The sequence below is a fragment of the Cryptomeria japonica genome, chromosome 10 (genome assembly GCF_030272615.1).
Source record: "Cryptomeria japonica chromosome 10, Sugi_1.0, whole genome shotgun sequence".
Classification (NCBI taxonomy): Eukaryota; Viridiplantae; Streptophyta; class Pinopsida; order Cupressales; family Cupressaceae; genus Cryptomeria; species Cryptomeria japonica.
The window spans coordinates 273,798,745-273,819,745 of NC_081414.1; the positions used below are offsets into that span (position 1 = coordinate 273,798,745).

General features: G+C 36.9%; 1 protein-coding gene across 1 annotated transcript in view; it reads right to left on the reverse strand.

The window, feature by feature from the left end:
• LOC131035484 (uncharacterized) overlaps positions 1 to 21,001 on the reverse strand; it is a 170,377-nt gene that overhangs the window by 105,787 nt on the left and 43,589 nt on the right. The window contains exon 3 of the mRNA XM_057967190.2: positions 20,704 to 20,987. Within this exon, the coding sequence (XP_057823173.2) occupies positions 20,704 to 20,987 (284 nt within the window). The remainder of the gene's footprint in view (positions 1 to 20,703; positions 20,988 to 21,001) is intronic.

Here is a 21,001-nt window from a genome sequence, read left to right on the forward strand (position 1 = left end):
TGAAGTAATGTTAAATGTGCATTAACAATGAGATATCATGGATCTAACCAAGCATATTGTGCTAGTATCTAGATCACTCACTTGTTGATTACTTACATCTTCGACAAGTCTGAAACCCTTAACCGAGTAGGCCTGGCAAAGCCTTTGTAAATCCTCTAACAAGGTGGTTCACAACTGTGAATCTGAAATCCTCTCACAAGGCAGTCTTTAACAAGACTTATCTCCTAACACAGATCTAGATTCCTAACAGGATCTGTTCTAGTGAAGAACATTGTATGACCTTAATTGGTCTGACCTTAACCGGTCAAGTTTCTATTCTACAGATAGTTACTTGTGAGTTTCTGCTCATCTTGGTTTTTCCCATTTGGGTTTCCACGTCAAAACCTCTTGTGCTATGGTGATTGTGCTCTTGTGGGTGAATGTTTTATTTGCTGTTTGGATTGCATTTGTCTTAACCGGTTTGTTAGTAAATCTGTTATACCAGTTAACTGCTAAACTGTTTAAGAGTTTAAGTTCAGTATTTTTTGGTATACTAATTCACACCCCCCCTCCCTCTTAGTATTCATCAATTTTCTTATAAAGTTGCTTTTTCTAAAAATAGAAAATTTCATTAAAAGTAACTCTATAAAGTCAAATTATAACCTCATATAGTAACTTTATAACATCAAATTATAAAGTTAAGTGGAAATTATTTCATAAAGTGAAAACTTTATTTCACTAGCCTGGGCGCACCCCTTACTTGGATGCACAAGTGGACTTGAAAAACAAATTAAATGTGCCCAAGGGGGGTTGGGGTCCAAAGTAAGAAGGGGCTTATTAAAAGAGAATTCATTCTCTTATTTGCTCATTATGTACGTGAATTTTCAAAAAAAATTCTCAAAGCAGCTTTGCTAGGTATTTTCTAGAGGACAAAAACCCATGGAGAATCATGAATTAGACAAAATCCCAATTCACCACTGAGAGAAATCTACACATGGTTTCCATTTGTGCTTCATTGGAGGAATTTTCAGGCAGATTTTACAGGTTTCTTACAGCAATAAAGCATCAAGGGTTTGCTATATTCAGATCAATCAATTTTAATAAAAATAAATGCTTCTTGGAGGTCAAATGGGCATTGTTTGATAAAAATTTCTGCAAGGGTCCCATTGGAAATCGATTGTTGCAGTTATTGGTTGATTTGTGAGCAAATTTGGAGGATTAGAAACATCCTCTTGTCAGTTGTACCACTTCCAGGCCAGTCGTACATCTCTTGCTGGTCGTACCATTAAGAGAGGGCATTGGGATTTGTGCAGATTTCTTGATCAATAATTGTCAGCAGAAAATTTGAAATTCATTCAGGCATTAAGAGTATTTTATGGACCAATTTGTTTTGGCACTTTGAGAATTTCTTGTTTGATTCAATAAATTTGCCTACAGGTCAGGCGTAGGGCTTAGTAAATCCATTGTTTCTTTCAATATTTGTTTTCGGTAATTATAGTTGATGCAAATAAAACCAGTCGGCACCACTGTAGCAAGTTGGACGCACTTATACTGTGATCTCCTTGGATTCATCAATAAAACTCCTCATTTGATTGGGCGTTGGATTCCGAGTATGCTATTCCCCATTTATGGTGTCTCAATCTTTTACTGTTGAATATATGTAATGCTGTTCCAAATAAATCAGAACTCAAAATTTTCTATCAGTCCTTTATAAATTTGTATTTTGGTTTTGTTGTGACATTTTCACACATTGCCCCATCGCAAATGGGGACCCCCACTTTTTTTTTTTTGTTTTCTAGATAGTGGTAGAATCTCTTTTGCTATTAGCCTTTCTTTTGAAGAATTGCATCGGGTAGCTAGATAGTGGTAGTCATTTCTCTCTCCTTAGGTTGGAAAGAGGTCAAGTGGGGTCAATTTGAGTATAGTAGGCAAGGAAGGTTGGTTGGGCAAAAATTTGACCAAGTACATGAAAATTTCCATTGCTCCATCATAGGAGCAAATTTGACTTCCTTTGCTCCTCAATTGGAGCGAATTTCACTTCCATTGCTCCCTTGCTGAAGCGAACTTGACTTCCTTTGATATTGTGACCCCTGGTATGACTCCTATTGCATTATAGAGGTCTGAAATGGGTGCAATGAATCCAATTGAAAGGATGAATCGATGAAGAAGTTGATAGAAAAGCCGAGGATGGTAAGTGTGCTCCACTTCCATTGCTCCTTCCTAGGAGCGAAATCTGCTTCCTTTGCTCCTTCTCAAGACCGAACTTTCCTCTCCAAGCCTTCTAAGACATCTAAAAATCCATTTGGTCATCATATGATGTCTTTGCTCGAGCAATGAACTCAATCCTCAAACAGCAACCTCGAATTTGGCTAAGTATAGAGGTCATTTCCTTTGCTCCCTCTTAGGAGCGAAATTGACTTCCATTGCTCCTTCCTAGGAACGAAATCTACTTCCTTTGCTCCTTCCTAGGACTGATTTAGACTTCCTTTGCATATTTAAGGGCAATGAAAAAATCTAAAGGCTTCAACATCGTTTTGATCATTAAAAGGATCAAGTTCTTGGAGATTTTTGATAAAGGAAAGGATGGAGATGGTAATATGAGGATTACTTCCATTGCTACCTTTCAAGAGCGAACCTGCCTTCCTTTGCTCTTTCATGAGAGTGAAGTTGCTTCTAAGCCCTTCCTTGAAGGTAATTTAATGCATCTAAGTTGATGAAAAGAGGTAAACGGATGAAACCAAGCTAAGGGGTGAATTTGAAGATTACTTCCATTGCTCCCTGATTGGAGTGAATTATACTTCCATTGCTCCTCAATTGGAGCGAAATTCTCTTCCTTTGCTCCTTCATTAGGGCGAAGTCACCTCCAAGGCATTCATTGAGGGTAATTTAATGACTTTTGCATGTGGAGACTAAAAACCTTGAGGCATGATTGATAAAAAAGTGACAAATTGATGAAAAAGCAGTTAAGAGCAGGTTGGATGGTGATTCGAAGTTGACTTCCATTGCTCCCTGATAGGAGTGAAAATCACTTCCTTTGCTTCTTAGTTGGAGCGAATTTTAATTCCTTTGCTCCTCCTTAGCAGCGAACTTCCCTCCATTGCATCCTAAAAGGTGAGTTAATGAACTTTGATGCATGGAGAACAAACTTTGAGTAGTTCCTATATTTCACCTTGCATATTGACATGGCATGAGCAAGTGAAAGGATCAAATTGATAGAGATTTTGATAAAGAGATGCTGGAGATGGTGATTTAAATTCGTTTCCTTTGCTCCATCATTGGAGCAAATTCCACTTCCAGAGCTAAGAAGACACATCTTCTCCCTTGCACGCTTATAAAGGCTAATCCAAAATCAGTCATTTGTCCACTTGAAGCAAGCATATTCCTTCCCTATAGATGCAACTATCAGACCTATGACACATAAAATCAGAGATCATATCAAATTAAGGGGGTATATAAGGGTTGTATATCATGTGTGCTTAATACCATTTTTGTTTATTTTGCAGGGATGATTAATGAAAAGGATGAGGATGCGAACTAAAAGCAACATCAAGAGCACTTGCATGCAAGAGGACTCAAAATATTGGCAGGACAAGGGACTTCAAACATCTCGACAGCTGCAGCATGAAGCAAGCATAACAACAAATGGAGCAGGATACCTTCAAAGGTTTCATTCTATCATGGTGACATGAAGAGGTCAAAGGAGTGTAAAGGGAGAAATCATACAACTATCTCAAGGCCGGATAAGCAAGCTAAAATTAATCACTCAGGTTAGCAATTCCTTCTTAGAAAGCTTAAAAAACATTAAAATCTCAATGAATTGCTAAACCCTTGGCGTATTGAAAATAATCATCAAATCTACATGAAGTTTGCATTAAAGTTTGTTAAATGATCAAATCAAGGGTATCAAAGCATGATGCAAGAAGTATTTTATGACAGAAACCTCTTTAAAATCCTAGACCTGAAGCTGCACCAGCAACGAATTTAGGCCTGATTTCAACAAAAATGATCAAAAACAACCTAATTCAGACCTGCAAATGAGTTTCTAACCGACTGGTAATCTCAAGTTTGCCTTCAATTTGGCAAAATTGCCTTTATGTCAATGCGCTGTAACAGTGCTGGTGATTTCTGATAGTGAGCCTTGAAGCCGCTGGTTGCTTGATGATGATTGCTGTTTTTTGAAGGTGAATTGACTGTGATTATTGATTGTGATCAATTCACTGAACTTTGAAGATGATTGCTGTTTGCAATGATGAATCCGCTGTGCTTGAATGGGAACAAAATCGCTGCCCTGCCTGATCAAGATTGCTGCTCTTACAAGACAAATCGCTTTGCAAATGATTGTTGACCAAATGAAATGATCAACCTTATCATTATAGGCGTTGAGGAGGCATGTCTTTTGATTGAATTAGGCCGAATTGTGTCCTTTCATTTAATGTTTTGCAATTTCTATTCCCAAGACATAGGGGCAACTTATCATTTAATTTAAATTTGAATGAAAATGTTCACTTAGCCAGGCCCCTCTTTCTATCATTAGCACTCAAATTGATGTCTTCTTCATCGTGGATTTTGGAGACCATGGGAAATGGTCGAACTTTTTGATAGGCATAGGAAGTTCAGGCCTTTAGGTGAGCATCGACTGTGGCACAAGGAGATCGGACCTTTTGGTGAGCATCAACAGGAAGTGGTCGGGCTTTCCATAGGGCACTGACTGGAAGTGATCGGGGTTTTTGATGAGCACTGACAATGCCAAAAAGAGATCGGACTTTTGAGACCCCACTAACAGAAAATGGTTAGACTTTTCATTGGGCATTGACAGTGGCTCAAAAAGGTCGGGTTTTTGGAGGAGCATTGACAATGGCTTGCTAGTGATTTAGCCCTCGATGAAAGTAAAAGCTTCCAATCTTTATCACATGCATTCCTTCACTTCATTGATGATTCATTTTGATCTCTCCTTTATCTTACTTGACACATTGAATTCATCTTTCTTTCATCATTAACATAGTCATCGCCTTGGACATTATCTCTTCTAACCTTGGGCAAGAATTTGAGCATGCATTGGTAGTCACTCAAGGAGGTCGCGGTTTTGATGGTGCACTGACTAGAAGTGGTCGGGGTTTTCACCCCACTAACAGTGAGCCAAAAGATGTTACCTTTGCTTGCTCAATCACCTCTATCTCTCAAAACATCAAGCACTTACCTCAAGAGATGTTCATCTTGCTAAGTAAAAGAACTTCCTCACTTTGATCGGACTTTTGGAGGATCACAAGAAATGCCCATGAGCTGATCGTACTTTTGAGGGGACATTGATAGTAGGCTGAGGCAAGGCGGGGTTTTGGGGGGTCACTAACAGTGACTCAAGTTTGCTCAAATTTGTGAGTAGTAGCACTCACCTCACCAACTCAAAGGATCCCTCATCATCATCAAAACCTTTTCCATGTTGTTTAAGCCTTCATCTTGCATCTATCATCTCAATCCTCACGATTGATCTTCATACTTGTATTCATTGTCTCCATCTCTGATGATGATGATCAAATGAAATGATCATCATATATCATTCATAACCAAGGTGTTGAGGACTAAATCAACTCAACCACATCTAATCTAAAGGATCTGACTGTTGCCAAACCTATCTAAAACCTAAAACTGAAAGCAACATAGGGAGTCCCCATTTGTGATGGAGTGATGTGTGAAATGGTCAGAACACGATCGTACAGCAATTTTTTTTCCTTGGGTATGGGTATGGGAATATGTATATGTATGTATGTATGTATGTATGTGTGTGTGTGTGTGTGTGTGTGTACGTATAATAGATGAATTAAAAAATTTAAAATTATATAATATAAAATAATGATACTCATAATTGCCAATTAAAAAAAATATTTGAATACCTCATAATTTGCAAAAATGAAAATACTCAAATTCATAACTCAATGATTTGTCAAATATCAATACATGATGAAAATTATAATCAATATTTAATAATCTTCATATTGCTTTTCATCAAAAGCATCAAAGTCTAACATTTGTTTCGATTTCACTTGAACCACAATGAGTTACAATGCCACTTCCACTAGCCATGTACTATACAAGCTGCCTCATCTAATGATATTTTCTCACAAGTTATGCAACAATAATTTCTAAGTCAACACACTCATGAGTTAGATCTCAATTCCTTGTCACCACCTTTTTGTAATCAAGTTTCTTATGTGACAAACTAAGTCTATCATGAACAAATTGTTCCTACAAAAGAGATTGTATTCTTTAAGGATGTCGAATAGAGATTCAATAATAGAGCACCTAAGTTCATTATTGTTACAAGTCAATTGCCAGTGGTTGATATAAAGTTGTATGAGAACCTATGTATTACCTTGATGTATTTGATGCATTTGTTGCAAATTCATAAGACATTACTATAACTACACTAAAGCTTGACGAGGTGTGGTTAGTGCCCTATTATCAAACGAAATGAGGTGAAAAACTTTTGAATTCATTAAGGATGCATTCATCATCAAAGCTCTTTTTGAGGAAAAAGGAAAGAACAATAAGACAAGTAAATCTAGATCCTCTAGCAAATCCCAGAAAGTGTGGAAACTATGTGGAGTCAGGACACATGAATAAAGATTGCAAGAAGGTTGGAATAGAGAAGAAAAATAAATACGATGTAAACCCCTCCATAAAATTGGATACCCCCATAAAGAAATTGAAAATATGTTTCTAGCATCATCATGTACGCATGCATGCTTGATTAATTTTGAAGCTTCTAGTCACATAACTTTGCACAAGGAGTGGTTCTCTCAATATGAGAGTTTTATTGGAGATGATGTCTTCTTAGGAAATAATCCTTCACACAAGGGCATGGGTCGGGGTAAAGTCAAGATGATGTTTAGTAATGGAATTTGTGTTAGCAAGATTATTGATGCAGGTGTGCAAGAGGCTTTTGGGAAGAAGAGTCATAGAATGATTAGAGGTGGAAAATTGTTGGCAATGGTAATTCGGGATGAGACTCCACACAAATTGAATGCTAGCATTACAATTTGTCATGTTTTGCATGTTGAGGAGAGATATGTGGATTAGAAACGAATTCTCAGATTGAGTGTCAAATATGAGGGTTTTATGACACAAACTATGATGTTGTAGGAAGCTTTGATCACATATAGAGACTGTTTTGGAAAAGACATGATTGGGTGTGACTCCATTGGCTATAAACAAATAGTCATCAATATTTTGAGGATGTAGACTATATTGCTATGATATGCATCAAATCCCAATGCAATGGGGACTTTATTCAAGGACATGATCATTTGTGGAATTGTTAGTTGGAGATAGATTGTCTTTTATTTTGAAGATGTAAATCCTAGTGCCATGTGGAACTCTTACATTTTGCAGTGATCATGCACAAGGAGTTTTGGTTGTGATTTGTGTGATCTATCAATTGTAAACAAATGGTCTTCTAATATTGAGGACGTGTACTATTGTGCCATGGTAGATTTTGGATCTGCAATGGAATTCTTGACATGATAAAGTTTCTCATTTATTTGTTAGTTGGAGAAAGACAATCTTTTGGAGTTGAAGACATTGATCATTTTGTCATGGTGATCTTTTGGAGTTTGAAGTGTTGCATTTGGAGTGTTTTGGCATGAGATGATTGTTTGTGTATCTGATGGTTTCTGATAGATGTTTTAGATTGAATTTGAGGATCTTCAAGTTGTTGGAGATGGAAAGGTAGGCGTCTTGGAATTGATTTCAAATAGCACTAAGATGTTATTTCTTGGTGACAGACGCTTGTCTCTCATTGGAAGTGTTGAGGCTAAAAGAATCGACAAAGATGCCACACAAGTTCCATTGGAAGAGGCAGCCCCTCATAGTGGTAGTGACTCGAATTCAAACTTCAATTTTGGTACATTGCTAATAGATACTAAACAAGGCAATTTTTTCTGTTATTGTTATTTTGTAATTGAAAATTGCATCCTTGGGCATTTTGTTGCAATTTTTATACAATATATGCTCGTTAACAATAAAAGCAATTAAATTTAGTTAAATTCAAATTTGTTTGTTGGCTCTTATGTGAAATGTCAATTCAACTCTAATGTTATGTATCCAAGATCTATAATGTAGATAATGAATGCCTTATCAATATTATCATATGACTATTTGAAACTTCCTATATTTTTAAATTTTCCCTATTTTTGTCATGCCCCAATATTGCAATCATAAATTAAATAAAAATAAGATTCATATTTAACAATTAATAAATTTTTATGATTTTATTTATCCTCAAAGTTTGTTCCCTCCTCCCCTCCCTACCCATTACAATAACCCTTTGGTCAATGAAAGCAAAATATATATATATATATATATATATATATATATATATATATATATATATATATATATATATATATATATATATATATATATATATATATATATTTATTTCACAAACAAATCATTATACTTGGCGACTGGGTCTTAATGGCAGCAACTTAGTTAATGAAATTGTTAATGATTAAGTAGTCAAAAACAATAAGAAAACCAGCGACCCTCCAAAGGGTGATGTGTTGAATGAGCATGTCTCTTGTTGTAACCCATAGGGGAAACCCCTCAATTAAAGGAAGGACTATATATTGGATAGGTGATTGGAGAGATAGGGGGATGGTGCAGATGGGATATGAAAAAAGCAATTTGCAATCAGAATATAGCAGGAAATAAAATCATAACAGGATTCTGATTTAAGTTAATAAGCGTGAATATAAATATGCTGATGCACATGTATAGCTTAGTATGCACAAGGGTAAATAAATATTATGTAGAATATTTCTAATATATATATTGGGGGAAATTTAATACATTGCTGATAGGAATAGTTAGTAGGCTTCTGAGTATAACTGTATCTTGGAATATGTGTAGTTAATGTGTATAAATATATAAGTATATTGTGGACATTATTAGAATAATATCTTTATAATTATTTAGTTAATGGTCAATAACGTAATATATTGTACAAATTAGTTAGTTTCTAATTTCTCCAATTTACGATTGTTTCGTAATAGAAACATCATCTTTGTAATTGGTATATGTACATTTTTTTTCATTTAATAAATCATGCAATTACCTGAACATGGTATCAAAGCAGGAAAACAAAAATTCATTTTTCTAAAATTTCGAAAGAAATTTTTTAAGTTTTTTGAAAAGCAAATAGCGGGTTTTTTAGTTCGTTTTCAGCCCGCATCGTGTTTGCCGTTGTGTTTTTTGGGTTAAAATTTCTCTGCACATGACCCCCTGGCTCTCACCCACGCGAAATATCTCTGCCCGCGTTCAAATTATGCAATTTTTCTGAAGGAGATCGCATTTTTTATTTCCAATAGTGGTAGGGTTTCTTTTTTCCAGAAATCGTGATTTGTTTTTTCTCTAATCGCATCGCATTTGTTTTGTCTACATGTCATGACCTGTGTAAGGTTGTCTTCCCTTGCTGCAACGGCCATGGTCTTTATTTTGCATGTTTTTAACGCGACAGTCTGTTGTGGTCATCTTTTTTTCCAAACGTCTACATTTTCGACCAGCACGATTTGGTTTTCGCATTCTGTTCATAGGCTAGTGATTGTGTTTTGACCTACGCGACGGAAGGTTATTTCGCCTTTGTCTGCTAACTTGGGGTTAATTCTCTGTGGCTAGGGTTTACATACGACCCTCCAATCTATTCCACCTGGGGTTTCCAGCTTATATTAGCGTCAGAAAACCGTGATCTACTTCTTTCTGTCGAGTAGAGTTTTAGATAAAGTGATTTGCCGGAATTAGTTTTAAACTTTTAAAGAATAGATTTCTTGTCTGTTTTTTACAAAGATTTATGGGGTTTCGTCAAAATCCGTACCTTGGGATTTGTGCCAACCGTACTTCTTTCAGTCTCTAAGTTTGTACTTGAATCTGCCTCGGTTTTTACATTGGGATTTGTGACTCGAGTTCTATGCTCTTCATAAGTCAGTTTTTCGCCTACTTAGTGAATCTAATTTTTTGAGTCTCGAAAAGCGTGTAAGATGGCATCTTTGACCAACATAGTGTTGGAAGCAATCAACGATTCAACGGCAAAAATTACAACACATGGAAGCAACCGATGATGACAATCTTTGACTATCGTCGCCTAGAAGATCTCGTTCTGGGTAAAGAGTCTCATCCTACTATAGTTGGACAAGATCAACATAAGTTTCATGAGCGCAACCAGGAAGAGGTCATGCTTATCAAACTTTCAATTACTAATGATCAACTGCCTCAAGTGTCGTCTGGCAAGACAACTGCAAAGATTTGGACTTATCTAAAGGATCTCCATGAGACATCAGACAAGAGTTGTGCATTCCTTCTGAAGAACCAACTACTTTCTATCATGATGGATGAGCGTATATCCTTACGGGAGCATCTAACGAAGATTAAGGACATTTGAGATCAGTTGGAAGCAACTAGTCAGAAAATGGTAGGATATGGTAGTCATCACCTTGAAGAGTCTACCTAAATCCTATGAGCACTTTATAGAAACGCTCAACATTACTTCAACTAATGTTGACTTGAAGTTTCCACAGTTATGCACCAAACTTCTGCAACGAGATCGTTGGAAACAACAGTTTGTCAGTAGTGCCATTTCATCCTCCACAGAACAAGCCTTTGCAATCCTTTCACAGAGATAAAGGCAAATCTCAGTCCTCTCAACAGAAAGATCCCAGTCAGAGTCAGGATAGCTCGAAAAAGAAGAAAGTCCAGTGTAACTATTGCCACAAGTATGGTCACTTGATAAAGAATTGTCGGAATCGTCTGGCTTCCAAACAGCAGAAGCAAGGAGGGTCTCAACCTAAGGCCAATGTTGCAGAGCACTCGGAGCAAAAAGAATCTGCCTTTTACTCTTTCATGGCAAAAAGACCTGCGGATCATGTGAAGTCTTCTACTTGGACAGAGCCTCCGATGCATCTCGACACTTCACTCATCAACATGATCATTTCACAGACTTCTCACCTTTCCCTGATTCGGTCATTTTTGGAGGAGGTGAAGAGTATACTGTTGTCGGCAAGGGCAACATTCAGTTTCAATTTAGTTGGATGAATCTCATATTCCTCAATGTATACTACGTTCCTGACATGGAACTTAACCTTTTCTCTGTGAGCCAGATTATGTGGCACTTGATGCAGAGAGTCTTGGAGCTATTCCTATTCACCTTCTTGATTTACTTGTCTTACTCAACCCTCTAACTCCTCAAGCCCATCCAATGGCACTCGATAGGGGTTTTGCTATTTTGACCTCCAAGGTCTGATCCACTTTGGCTTGCCTCCAAGGTATAGCCACTGAGCTTTGACAACTAACTGCCTATTGAGGATTCCACCTCAATCTCCAACTCCACTCCTAAGGCTCCAATCACCTCTACAAAGGATCACAATACATTAACTGGTTCTTTGTGTTCAAAATGCAACTACATAATGTTTTTGATGCCTTTTAGGGGTTTGAGCACCTTCAAACCCATCGCCAAGGTTTCCTAACCTCTCTTTGTCTCTACCGGCTCCAAATAGACCTAATACAATTAGCCCTCCATTGGCGGTTTTCAGAGATTGGTTTTAAATCGCCCTAAACAAGGCCACAAATAAATTGCAGATTCTAGTACCCTTTTCAAAATTGCAAACAATATTGCAAATTTCCATCTAGGTTCTCCGTACACATGTGGGAACCAAAACTGTCCTATTTTCAAGGGTTTAGGCCTACCGGGTAACTCACTAATTTGGTCTTAAAAAGGTTCACCAGTCAAAACTTCTGCCAAAGCTAATCATGGATTCTTCAAGGGCACTCAAAGGGCTTTCCAACCATATGTCAACTAGTCTTCTACCAATCCCCTTGTGCTTTGAAACCACACATCTTCTGCTGTCCTAACTCACCAACTCCTAATTGTGAGCCTAGGGCATCATTGCACAATCAACACAAACGCCTGCAAAAACCAAAACACCTACTCTAAACTTATGTACAGACCCTAACCTAGCATTCCACATGATTACAACTGGTTCCATCAATGGATGCTCAGGTTAGAGCCATTTTGCCCTTAAACCCTACTTTGCAAGGGTTTTGCACCTAGTCACAGAGTATGGATTAGATCTTTGCAACTAAATACAATCAGACTTGCTAATCTACCTTGCTGGAAAGAACATTCAACAAATTCTCATGCCCTACAATGAGATTCCTCTGACAAGTTTGTACTGGACTGTACAATGCAATGAAACAAAGGGAAAACTGTCAAAACGGTGAAAAGACAAGATTTCTTCTTGCAACAAAAACTTGCTTTTGCATTCCAGATCCTCTAACCCGTACAATGAAGTCGTTTTTGGCTTATATGCCCATGATTTAGTTGATTGAACCAACTTTTCAACGCCAACATCCAAAATAGAACTTTTGCAAAATGTTGCTCAACAACTTTTACATTTTTTGTCACCTGAGATGCAACTTTGCAATCTAGTGCATTACAAGGCTCAAAAGGCCCTCGATGCATTCTAGGAGACTTAAAACAATATATTGCACCCTATTACATCATGACTTTGTTCTAGAGTAGTTCACCTATGTCCCTCATCAACATTACATCTCCTAGGATATCAACATCCTGAACACAACAAAAGCTTGACAAAAGCTTGGACAACTCAACCATGACTCCACTGAGTCCCAAATGGTTGGTCCATTATTGCAACTTGAAAGACAACACAAAACTTAGAACAAAACCAAAATTGCTTGCTTGGAGTAATGTGTGCCCTGCACCAGCACTCTCCACAAATTGATGTGGTATTCAATTCACACAAGTGTTTGATTGTTGATCGTGCAACTCGCACTATTGTGGCTGTTGGCATCGAGGTTCATGGTCTATACAGACTTGTGGATACGGGTGATTCTTTGGAGCATGCCTTTGCAACTAAATCATCTTCTATCAGTAGTCTCTGGCATCAGCAATATGGCCACCTAAACATTCACTATCCTGCTCAGCTTGTTCGAGAAGATTTAGTTCATGGCTTACCTGAGATTCAAACTCAAAATCAACGAGTTTGCGAAGCTTGTCAAGCTGGGAAGCAGCACAAGACACCATTTAAGGAAGGTGACTCATGGTGAGCCTCCAAGGTACTATAATTGATTCACGCTGATGTATGTGGACCAATGAATACGCCTTCTGTTACTGGTTCCAAGTATTTCTTGCCTTTTGTAGATGATTTCATTCATAAAATGTGGGTGTACTTTCTTAGACAGAAATCAAATGTGTTTACTGTATTTCAAAAGTTTAAGGCCTTAGTAGAGAAAGAGTTTGGCTGTCCCATAGTCACTCTCAAGTCAGATAATGGGGGGGAGTTTTGTTCTACCGCTTTCTCCAACTTCTGTGATACTCACGGCATCAAACGCCAGTTAACCACACCTTACACTGCTCAGCAGAACGATGTCGTTGAGCGGCACAACCGCACAATCACCGAGATGCCTAGGTCAATGTTGGAACACAAAAGTGTTCACAAGAAATATTGGGCAAAAACAGTATATACCACAGTCAATCTCCTTAATCAATCTCCCACACAGGCTATCAGGGAGAAGACTCTTGAGGAAGCCTGGACTAGTCACAAACCTAGGATCATTCATCTAAGAGTCTTTGGCTCTTTAGCATATGTTTGGATTCCAGATGCCAAGTGTTCCAAGTTGGATTCCATGAGTCAGAAACTTATGTTCATAGGGTACAATGACAACCACAAGGCTTACCAATTGATTGATGTAGACACTGATCGTCTCATCTTCAATGGCGATGTTGTCTTTGATGAAGAACGGGGACCTTTTTAGCTATCCTCGTCTATGCAAAATTCTGAGGACCGGCCTTTGAAGGCTACTAATTTGGGTGTCCATCTTCCATTAGGTTCACTTGATGGGAGGGACAATACAAAATCTGAATTTGATGATGCTCAACCTGAATTTCCTCCGAACGATGTTGATATTCCACCTATTCAACCTGTTCCAGATCCAGTTCCAGATATTCCTCCTACATTTGATGTTGGTCCTTCTACTCTCCAGCCTAAATGGTGGGCTAAGACCATAAGTGATTTTCATCCTAATGAGCTCATCATGGGTAGATCTTCCAAAAACAAGAGCAAGCAGCAAACTACAGTCAACTTTTCTCTCATGGCCAACATTCACACTGTTTTTGAGCCCCAAACATATTCTGACGCTAAAGGAATTCCGAAGAGGGAAAAGGCTATGGAAACTGAACACCAAAGTCTTTTGAAGAACAACACTTGGGTCCTCTTTGATCTTCCACTAGGGAAGAAACCCATTAGCTACAAATAGGTGTATAAGGTTAAGTACAAAGCTAACAAAACTCTTAACAAATACAAAGCTCGTCTCATTGCTAGAGGGTTCTCACAGAAGGAAGGCATTGACTATGAGGAGACTTTTGCTCCTACAGCCAAGATGAGTACCATTCGGCTTGTCCTTGCCTTAGTAGCTTAGTTTGGTTGGAAGTCCATTAGATGGGTGTTAAGAGTGCATTCCTCAATGGTGAGTTAAAGGAAGAAGTCTACATGACGCAGCCTCTAGGGTTCAAGGTTGTTGGAAAAGAACATCGGGTGTGCAGACTGATGAAAGCACTCTATGCCCTGAAATAGGCTCCTCGGGCTTGGTACATCAAAATTGACAAGTACCTCACAGATCATGGCTTTCAGAGGAGTCCATCTGATTCTAATCTGTATGTCAAAAACATTGGTGGTGATATTCTTATTCGTGTCTATGTTGATGACCTAATTATCATTGGTAGTTCGGCACTTTTGATCGATCAAATCAAACAGAGTTTGTGCCAATCCTATGACATGACAATCTTGGGACTTCTGCACTATTGCTTAGGTGTTGAAGTTTGGTAGACTGAAGGTACTATCTTCATATCTCAGTCTAAGTATGCCCGCGGTCTATTGGACAAATTTTAGATGCAAGACTGCAAACCTACATCCACATCTATGGAGAAAGGGTTGAAGCTGACAACCAAATCAGATTCACCTGTGGTGAATGAATCAACATTCAGGCAACTAGTGGGCAGTCTCATCTACCTTACAGCTACTAGGCCTGATCTCAATTTTGTACTAAGCTACATTTCACACTACATGACAACCCCAAGGCTGATCATTGGGTAGCAGCGAAGCATGTGCTACATTATGTGAAGAGCACTTCTAATTTTGGTTTTCTGTACAACAGAAGTCATGATCCTAGACTCATTGGATATACACAAACTCAAATTGGGCAGGTTCGATTGATGACAAAAAATCAACATCTAGGTACGTTTTCAATTTGGGATATGGTGCAGTCACATGGACTAGCAAGAAGTAGCAGGCAGTGGCTCTTTCCTCGACAAAAGCAGAGTATCGAGGAACAATTAAGGCAACTTGTGAGGCAATTTGGCTTCGAAGGATTCTTTGAGACATGAAGATGTCTCGAGCAGGTTCTACTCCCCTTTACTGTGACAATCAAGAGGTGCTCAAACTGGCCAAGAATCTGGTCTTCCACGAGAGAACCAAGCATATTGAACTTCATTGTCACTTCATTCAAAAGTTGGTTGACAGTTGCTATATGTTCCAATAGTGGATCAAACAGCAGATATTCTCACCAAGTCTCTGAGCTCGAACAAGTTTGTAAAATTTAGGGGGCAACTTGGTCTAGTTGACAAATTGACCATTAAGGGAGGGTATTAGAATAATATCTTTATAATTATTTAGTTAATGGTCAATAATGTAATATATTGTACATATTACTTAGTTTCTAATTTCTTCAGTTTACAATTGTTTCGTAATAGAAACATCGTCTCTGTAATTGCTACATGTACATCTTCATTCATTTAATAAATCATGCAATTACCTGAACAAACATGAATAGATAGTATACATTTGAATATAATTACAATACTAGAAATATAAAGATAAGATGGGAATTGAGAAAGGAGAAAGAATAGACAATCGAACAAGATAAGGGAAGAGATCAAACAAGAGAGGAAATACTGAATACTGAATGATGTAACTAATAATCAAATCAGAATATAATTTGTGAATATTCCAATCAACTGTGGTAATGTATAAATTGTTGTTTAGCCTGATATATGAATTTATTGCACATATTTGTTATATGTTAATAAGCATTAAAATATGCATTTAACACTACAACAATTTGTCAAAGGGAAGGAAGGAAATCTGCAATTAAGGGAGAACAGCTATAGGGCACCTTGCTACGGTGGCAAATAGGGAGAGAACATCTCTTAGGGCACCCTATTACACTATGAAAGGGAGAGAACAGCTAAGGGCGACCTATTGCGATTTCCCTTCCAACTCCTACATTGAGGGGCTATTGATAAACTCAAAATCTCCAGCCATGGAAGAATGAAAAGGGATTGCATGGAGGGAGAAATGGTTGTCTTAAGGCACCCCACCATGCCTCCTTATTCAATATCTTATATGACTGAGGTCCCACATACAAGTCATACTCTAATTCAGAATCAAGATTCAAATTCAAGATCACATTATTTACAGAGATATTTTACTTGGTAAGATGTAACCCTAACCCTAATTTGTTGCAATTGCGCTTCTAGGGAAAATTCTAGGGCAAATTAGGAAGGAGACATTACAATTTTTTAATAGCCATCCCCTACCATCCCTAAAAAGTGGCCTCTCAAGAAATCTGTCCTAGACAAGTGTCCCCTTGTCCCCTACATCCCCATTCCAGAAAATTGGTGCATTATAGTTTGTAACTTATTGTGTTGCTTCTCTCATTGGATTAGAATAGGAACTATCTAGTTTTCCTTACAAAATTCTCCTCAGATTCTTGTCATTTTGCAATCATTGAATAGTATATGTAAAAGCTTTGATTCAAAAATGGCATTTTGCCATTCTTCCTCAGTTTAATATAAAGTAATATTGTAATATTAGTTTATAATGGTCAACTAAGTTGTTGGGATAGACTTTAGGAATAGTTTTTATTATTTTAGTTGTTGTTCTTATTCTCTTCTTTCTTAGTTGTCAATCTTATTCTTATCAAATAGATTTTTTGTAACTCTTATTTAAGTTTTGCTCCTTTATTAATATCGAATATCTTGGTAATCATTCTTTGTGTCATTACTTTCCGTAATACGGTATCAAAGCTTGAATTTTGAAAATTCAGAGGATCAATGGAGTGAGATCTATAGACTATTGCAATGACGATCCACGCACACAAAAGAACATGCCAATTATCTTGATTCCTATTCTTTCTCTATCAAATGATTGAGATTTAAACCAAGCGAAGGGTATTACACAGATTATCAATTGTTATTTCTTACCCAAATACATCAGAATTGATGTAGAACTGATAGCAGGCTCTGAGATATAATTATGAGACATACTATAAATGAGATTACTTAATTACTTATTGATAAAGGAATGAGGCTGGTCTGATGTACGATGTGACTTCCAATTGAAATATTCATATATATGGCTTTTTGGCAATGGTTTACTCTCTCTGATATATCAGTTTCTTATACCCATGTCTACGTATTTCTAACAGCAATATGTAACTATTCTCCAATGATACCCCTCCTGCAATGAACATTCATCCTTCTAAATACCTTATGGACTGAATATTTGTGTCTCTTCCAAGGAATGGACATACCTTTCCCTTAGATGAATCTCTTCATGAATATTTGTTTATTATCTTAATCACTGTTAACTACTATCTTAACAAGATTACTTTCATACTCTCCATCATCATCGTCCACGATAATACAAGTATCGAGTACAAGAGTTCTGCAATATACTCCCGTCTGCAATCATCACAATTCCACTACGAATGGTGGGCACGAGAAGTGTTTGAATGGGTGTAAGATAATTCGCAATCTTCCCATGTATTGAAGACTACATTCTATGGTGCCTTGGTTCTTTTATACATGTATGCTAAGGCAGACAAATCTGACATGTGTCAGATTTGGTCTGCCACTAGGTGTTTAATAATAGTTATTTAATAGTAATTAATATTGACTGCAAATCAATATTGTATTTAATAACTTATTTGTATAAACATAAATGGTATTTAATAACTTATTATAAAGGTAAATGGTTATTCATAATAGATTATTATAGAAATTAATGGATGATTATTCCGTACCAAAGAAGTGTATTGATATTTAATTTAATTTATTTTTTATGTTTATTCTTTTGTATTTTAAATTTGATTATCATTATTTATTATTGAATTATAAACGTGGGGACGTTACAGATTCTATGCAAATCAGTAAACGAAAAAAAAGTGGATTTCTTTTTTCTTGAAGGTTTTTGGTAGATTATCTTACAAAATTTGCACGGGTTTATTTTTTGGATTGAAAATCATAGCATTTTTTGGTGCAAATTGTGCCATCTGCTGTTGCAAATCATGTTTTCCATTTTGACTGGAAATTTGTGTCCTTTTTCTATAGATTCATGTGGTTTTTTATCAGGAAAATAGCGACATCAAGGGCACAAAAAATATGCAAGTTTTTTGAGTTTTATTTCGACGATTTTTTTTTAAAGCATAGGTTCTAGTTCTCTGAAAACCACAATGCGATTTTCTTTTTGCAAGTGATGGGTTTTTCAAAGTTTTTTGATAGACTTTTCATCAAATTGTGGTCCTTTCTGCCAATGAGATTTACAAATCAAGCCATGCGATTTTTGAAGACATATTTGGCAATTTTTTCAAAATTGTGGGCTTGGCAACAACTTTTTGCCATTCTTTTGCCACAACTAGGGTTATTTTGTGATCTTTTTACAAAATCATGTGACTGTAACAACAAAAATTTGACAGCTACAATTTTTTAGAGACTTTCTACCTTTTGTTTTGACGATTTTTGAACAAAATTGGGGTTACCCAAATATTTTCCTTGCATATTTTCAAAAAAAATTACTTAAATTTTGTGGTTTTCTTTCAAAAATCAATGAGTTTTTTGTTTTTTCGTGATTTTTGTATTGCAAGAGGGATGGCTTCATTGACCAACATCATGTTGGAAGGCAGCCAGAGGTTCACTAGCAAACATTATAACACCTAGAAACAACGGATGCTCATAATTTTCGAGAATAGGCTCCTTGATCAGATCATCCTTAGTACCGACACTCAACCAACAATTGCAGGTAGAGACGAGGACAAGTTCGATGAGCGTAATTGTGAAGCCATTATGCTCATTAAATTATCAGTAACAGATGAGAACTAGTGGGCAACCTTATCTATCTTACAACCACTAGACTTGATTCAATTTGTGTTGTGAGATATATTTCATGTTTTATGATAGACCCAAAGGCAAAACATTAGGTTGTAGCAAAGCAGGTGCTGAGATATGTGAAAGGGACACTTAACTTTGGCATTCTATATAGAAAAAGAAAATATCCTAGGCTGTTTGGGTTCACAACTTCAGATTGGGTATGTTTTGTTGATAACAAAAATCTACTTCAAAATATGTTTTTTGTCTTGGTACGGGCGTAGCCACATGGAACAGCAGGAAGCAACAAGTAGTAGCTTTTTCCTTGATAGAAGCAGAGTATTGGGGAACAGTCAAAGCAACATGTGAGGCAGTATGGCTTCGGATGATGCTTTCAGACAGACAAATGTCTCAAGCAGGGCCTTCACCCTTGTTTTGTGACAATCAAGGGATCCTTAAGCTTGCTAAAAATCCAATCTTCCACGAGCTTACCAAAAATGTGGAGCTTCACTATCATTTCATTCAGCCACTTGTACAAGATGGATCGATGATGTTGCGGTGTTGTCCAACTAAGGACCAAATAGAAAACATTCTTACCAAGTCCTTGAATCCCAAAAAATCTATAAAATTTCGAGATAAACTTGGTGGATTGACCACTAAGGGAGGGTATTTAAGGTAACTGTGTAATATTAGTTTATAATCATCAATTGAGTCGTTAGGATAGACTTTAGGAATATTCTTTATTCTTTTAGTTGTCATTCTTATCCTCAACTTTCTTAGTTGTTGATCTTATCATTACTGAATAAATCTTTTGTAACTCTTACTTAAGAAGACTTTTGTTCCTTTGTTAATATTGAATATCTTGGTAATCATTCTCTATGTCATTACTTTCTGTAATACTTCAAACAATAAAAAGTGTCAAGATTTTACTATTTTCATTTTCTAGAAGTGTTATAAACAATGTGGCAAACTGCAATCTGGGATGGGTGGTAATAAGTAGTGGTGGGTGGGGGGATATAGTTGAGGACTAAGCTGGATGTTTGATTTGGGCCAGCTTTCAATACTTCAAAAGCAGACTGAAACAACGAACTATGCGCAAAGTTTCATTTTATGTTGTTGCCCTGCAAGAGGACTAATTGCAGTCATCCAATTTGTAATATAGACAAAGTAAGCATGGGACATCAGCTATCATAGAGATATGCTATACCTTTCACTAACTTATTTTCCAAAGACCATATCGACCACTACTTCAAATCAGTTGCCCTTTTCGGATGACACATTTCCTTCGTGTAAAGTGTGTTCTTTTAATTTTCAGGGTGTTAGCTGGTCTTGGCCAGACTTGCATGCATCCACTGCAAAACTAAGTGTTGCCTGAAAGTCCCATACCATAAAAGATGATATGTTACATTGAGGAAAACAATTTCTTTTCAGTACATTCCAGCTATAAATAGATCCATTACATTGAGGATTTTTTATTTTTATAATGTATTAATTCCAAATCTATCTCAAAAACTTACTTGTGAAGCAGCAACACGGTCATCATCAGCTGTAACCATCACTCGTATAACATCATATACACTTTTGACATTGTTGGCTTCCTTTCTCTTCAATAATCTCAACACTAAATCATCTATTTTCATTTCCATAAATGCATCCTTAAGGACCTCATTTCCAGTGGCTGCTGCTGCCACAACTGCACAAGCATGTTCTATGATGTTATTATTTAGATTATGATCATCTGATATTTCCATAAGAATCTTAGGTCCACCACTTTGTCTAAATAGCTCTGTACTTTGAACATCTGCAATTAAGTGA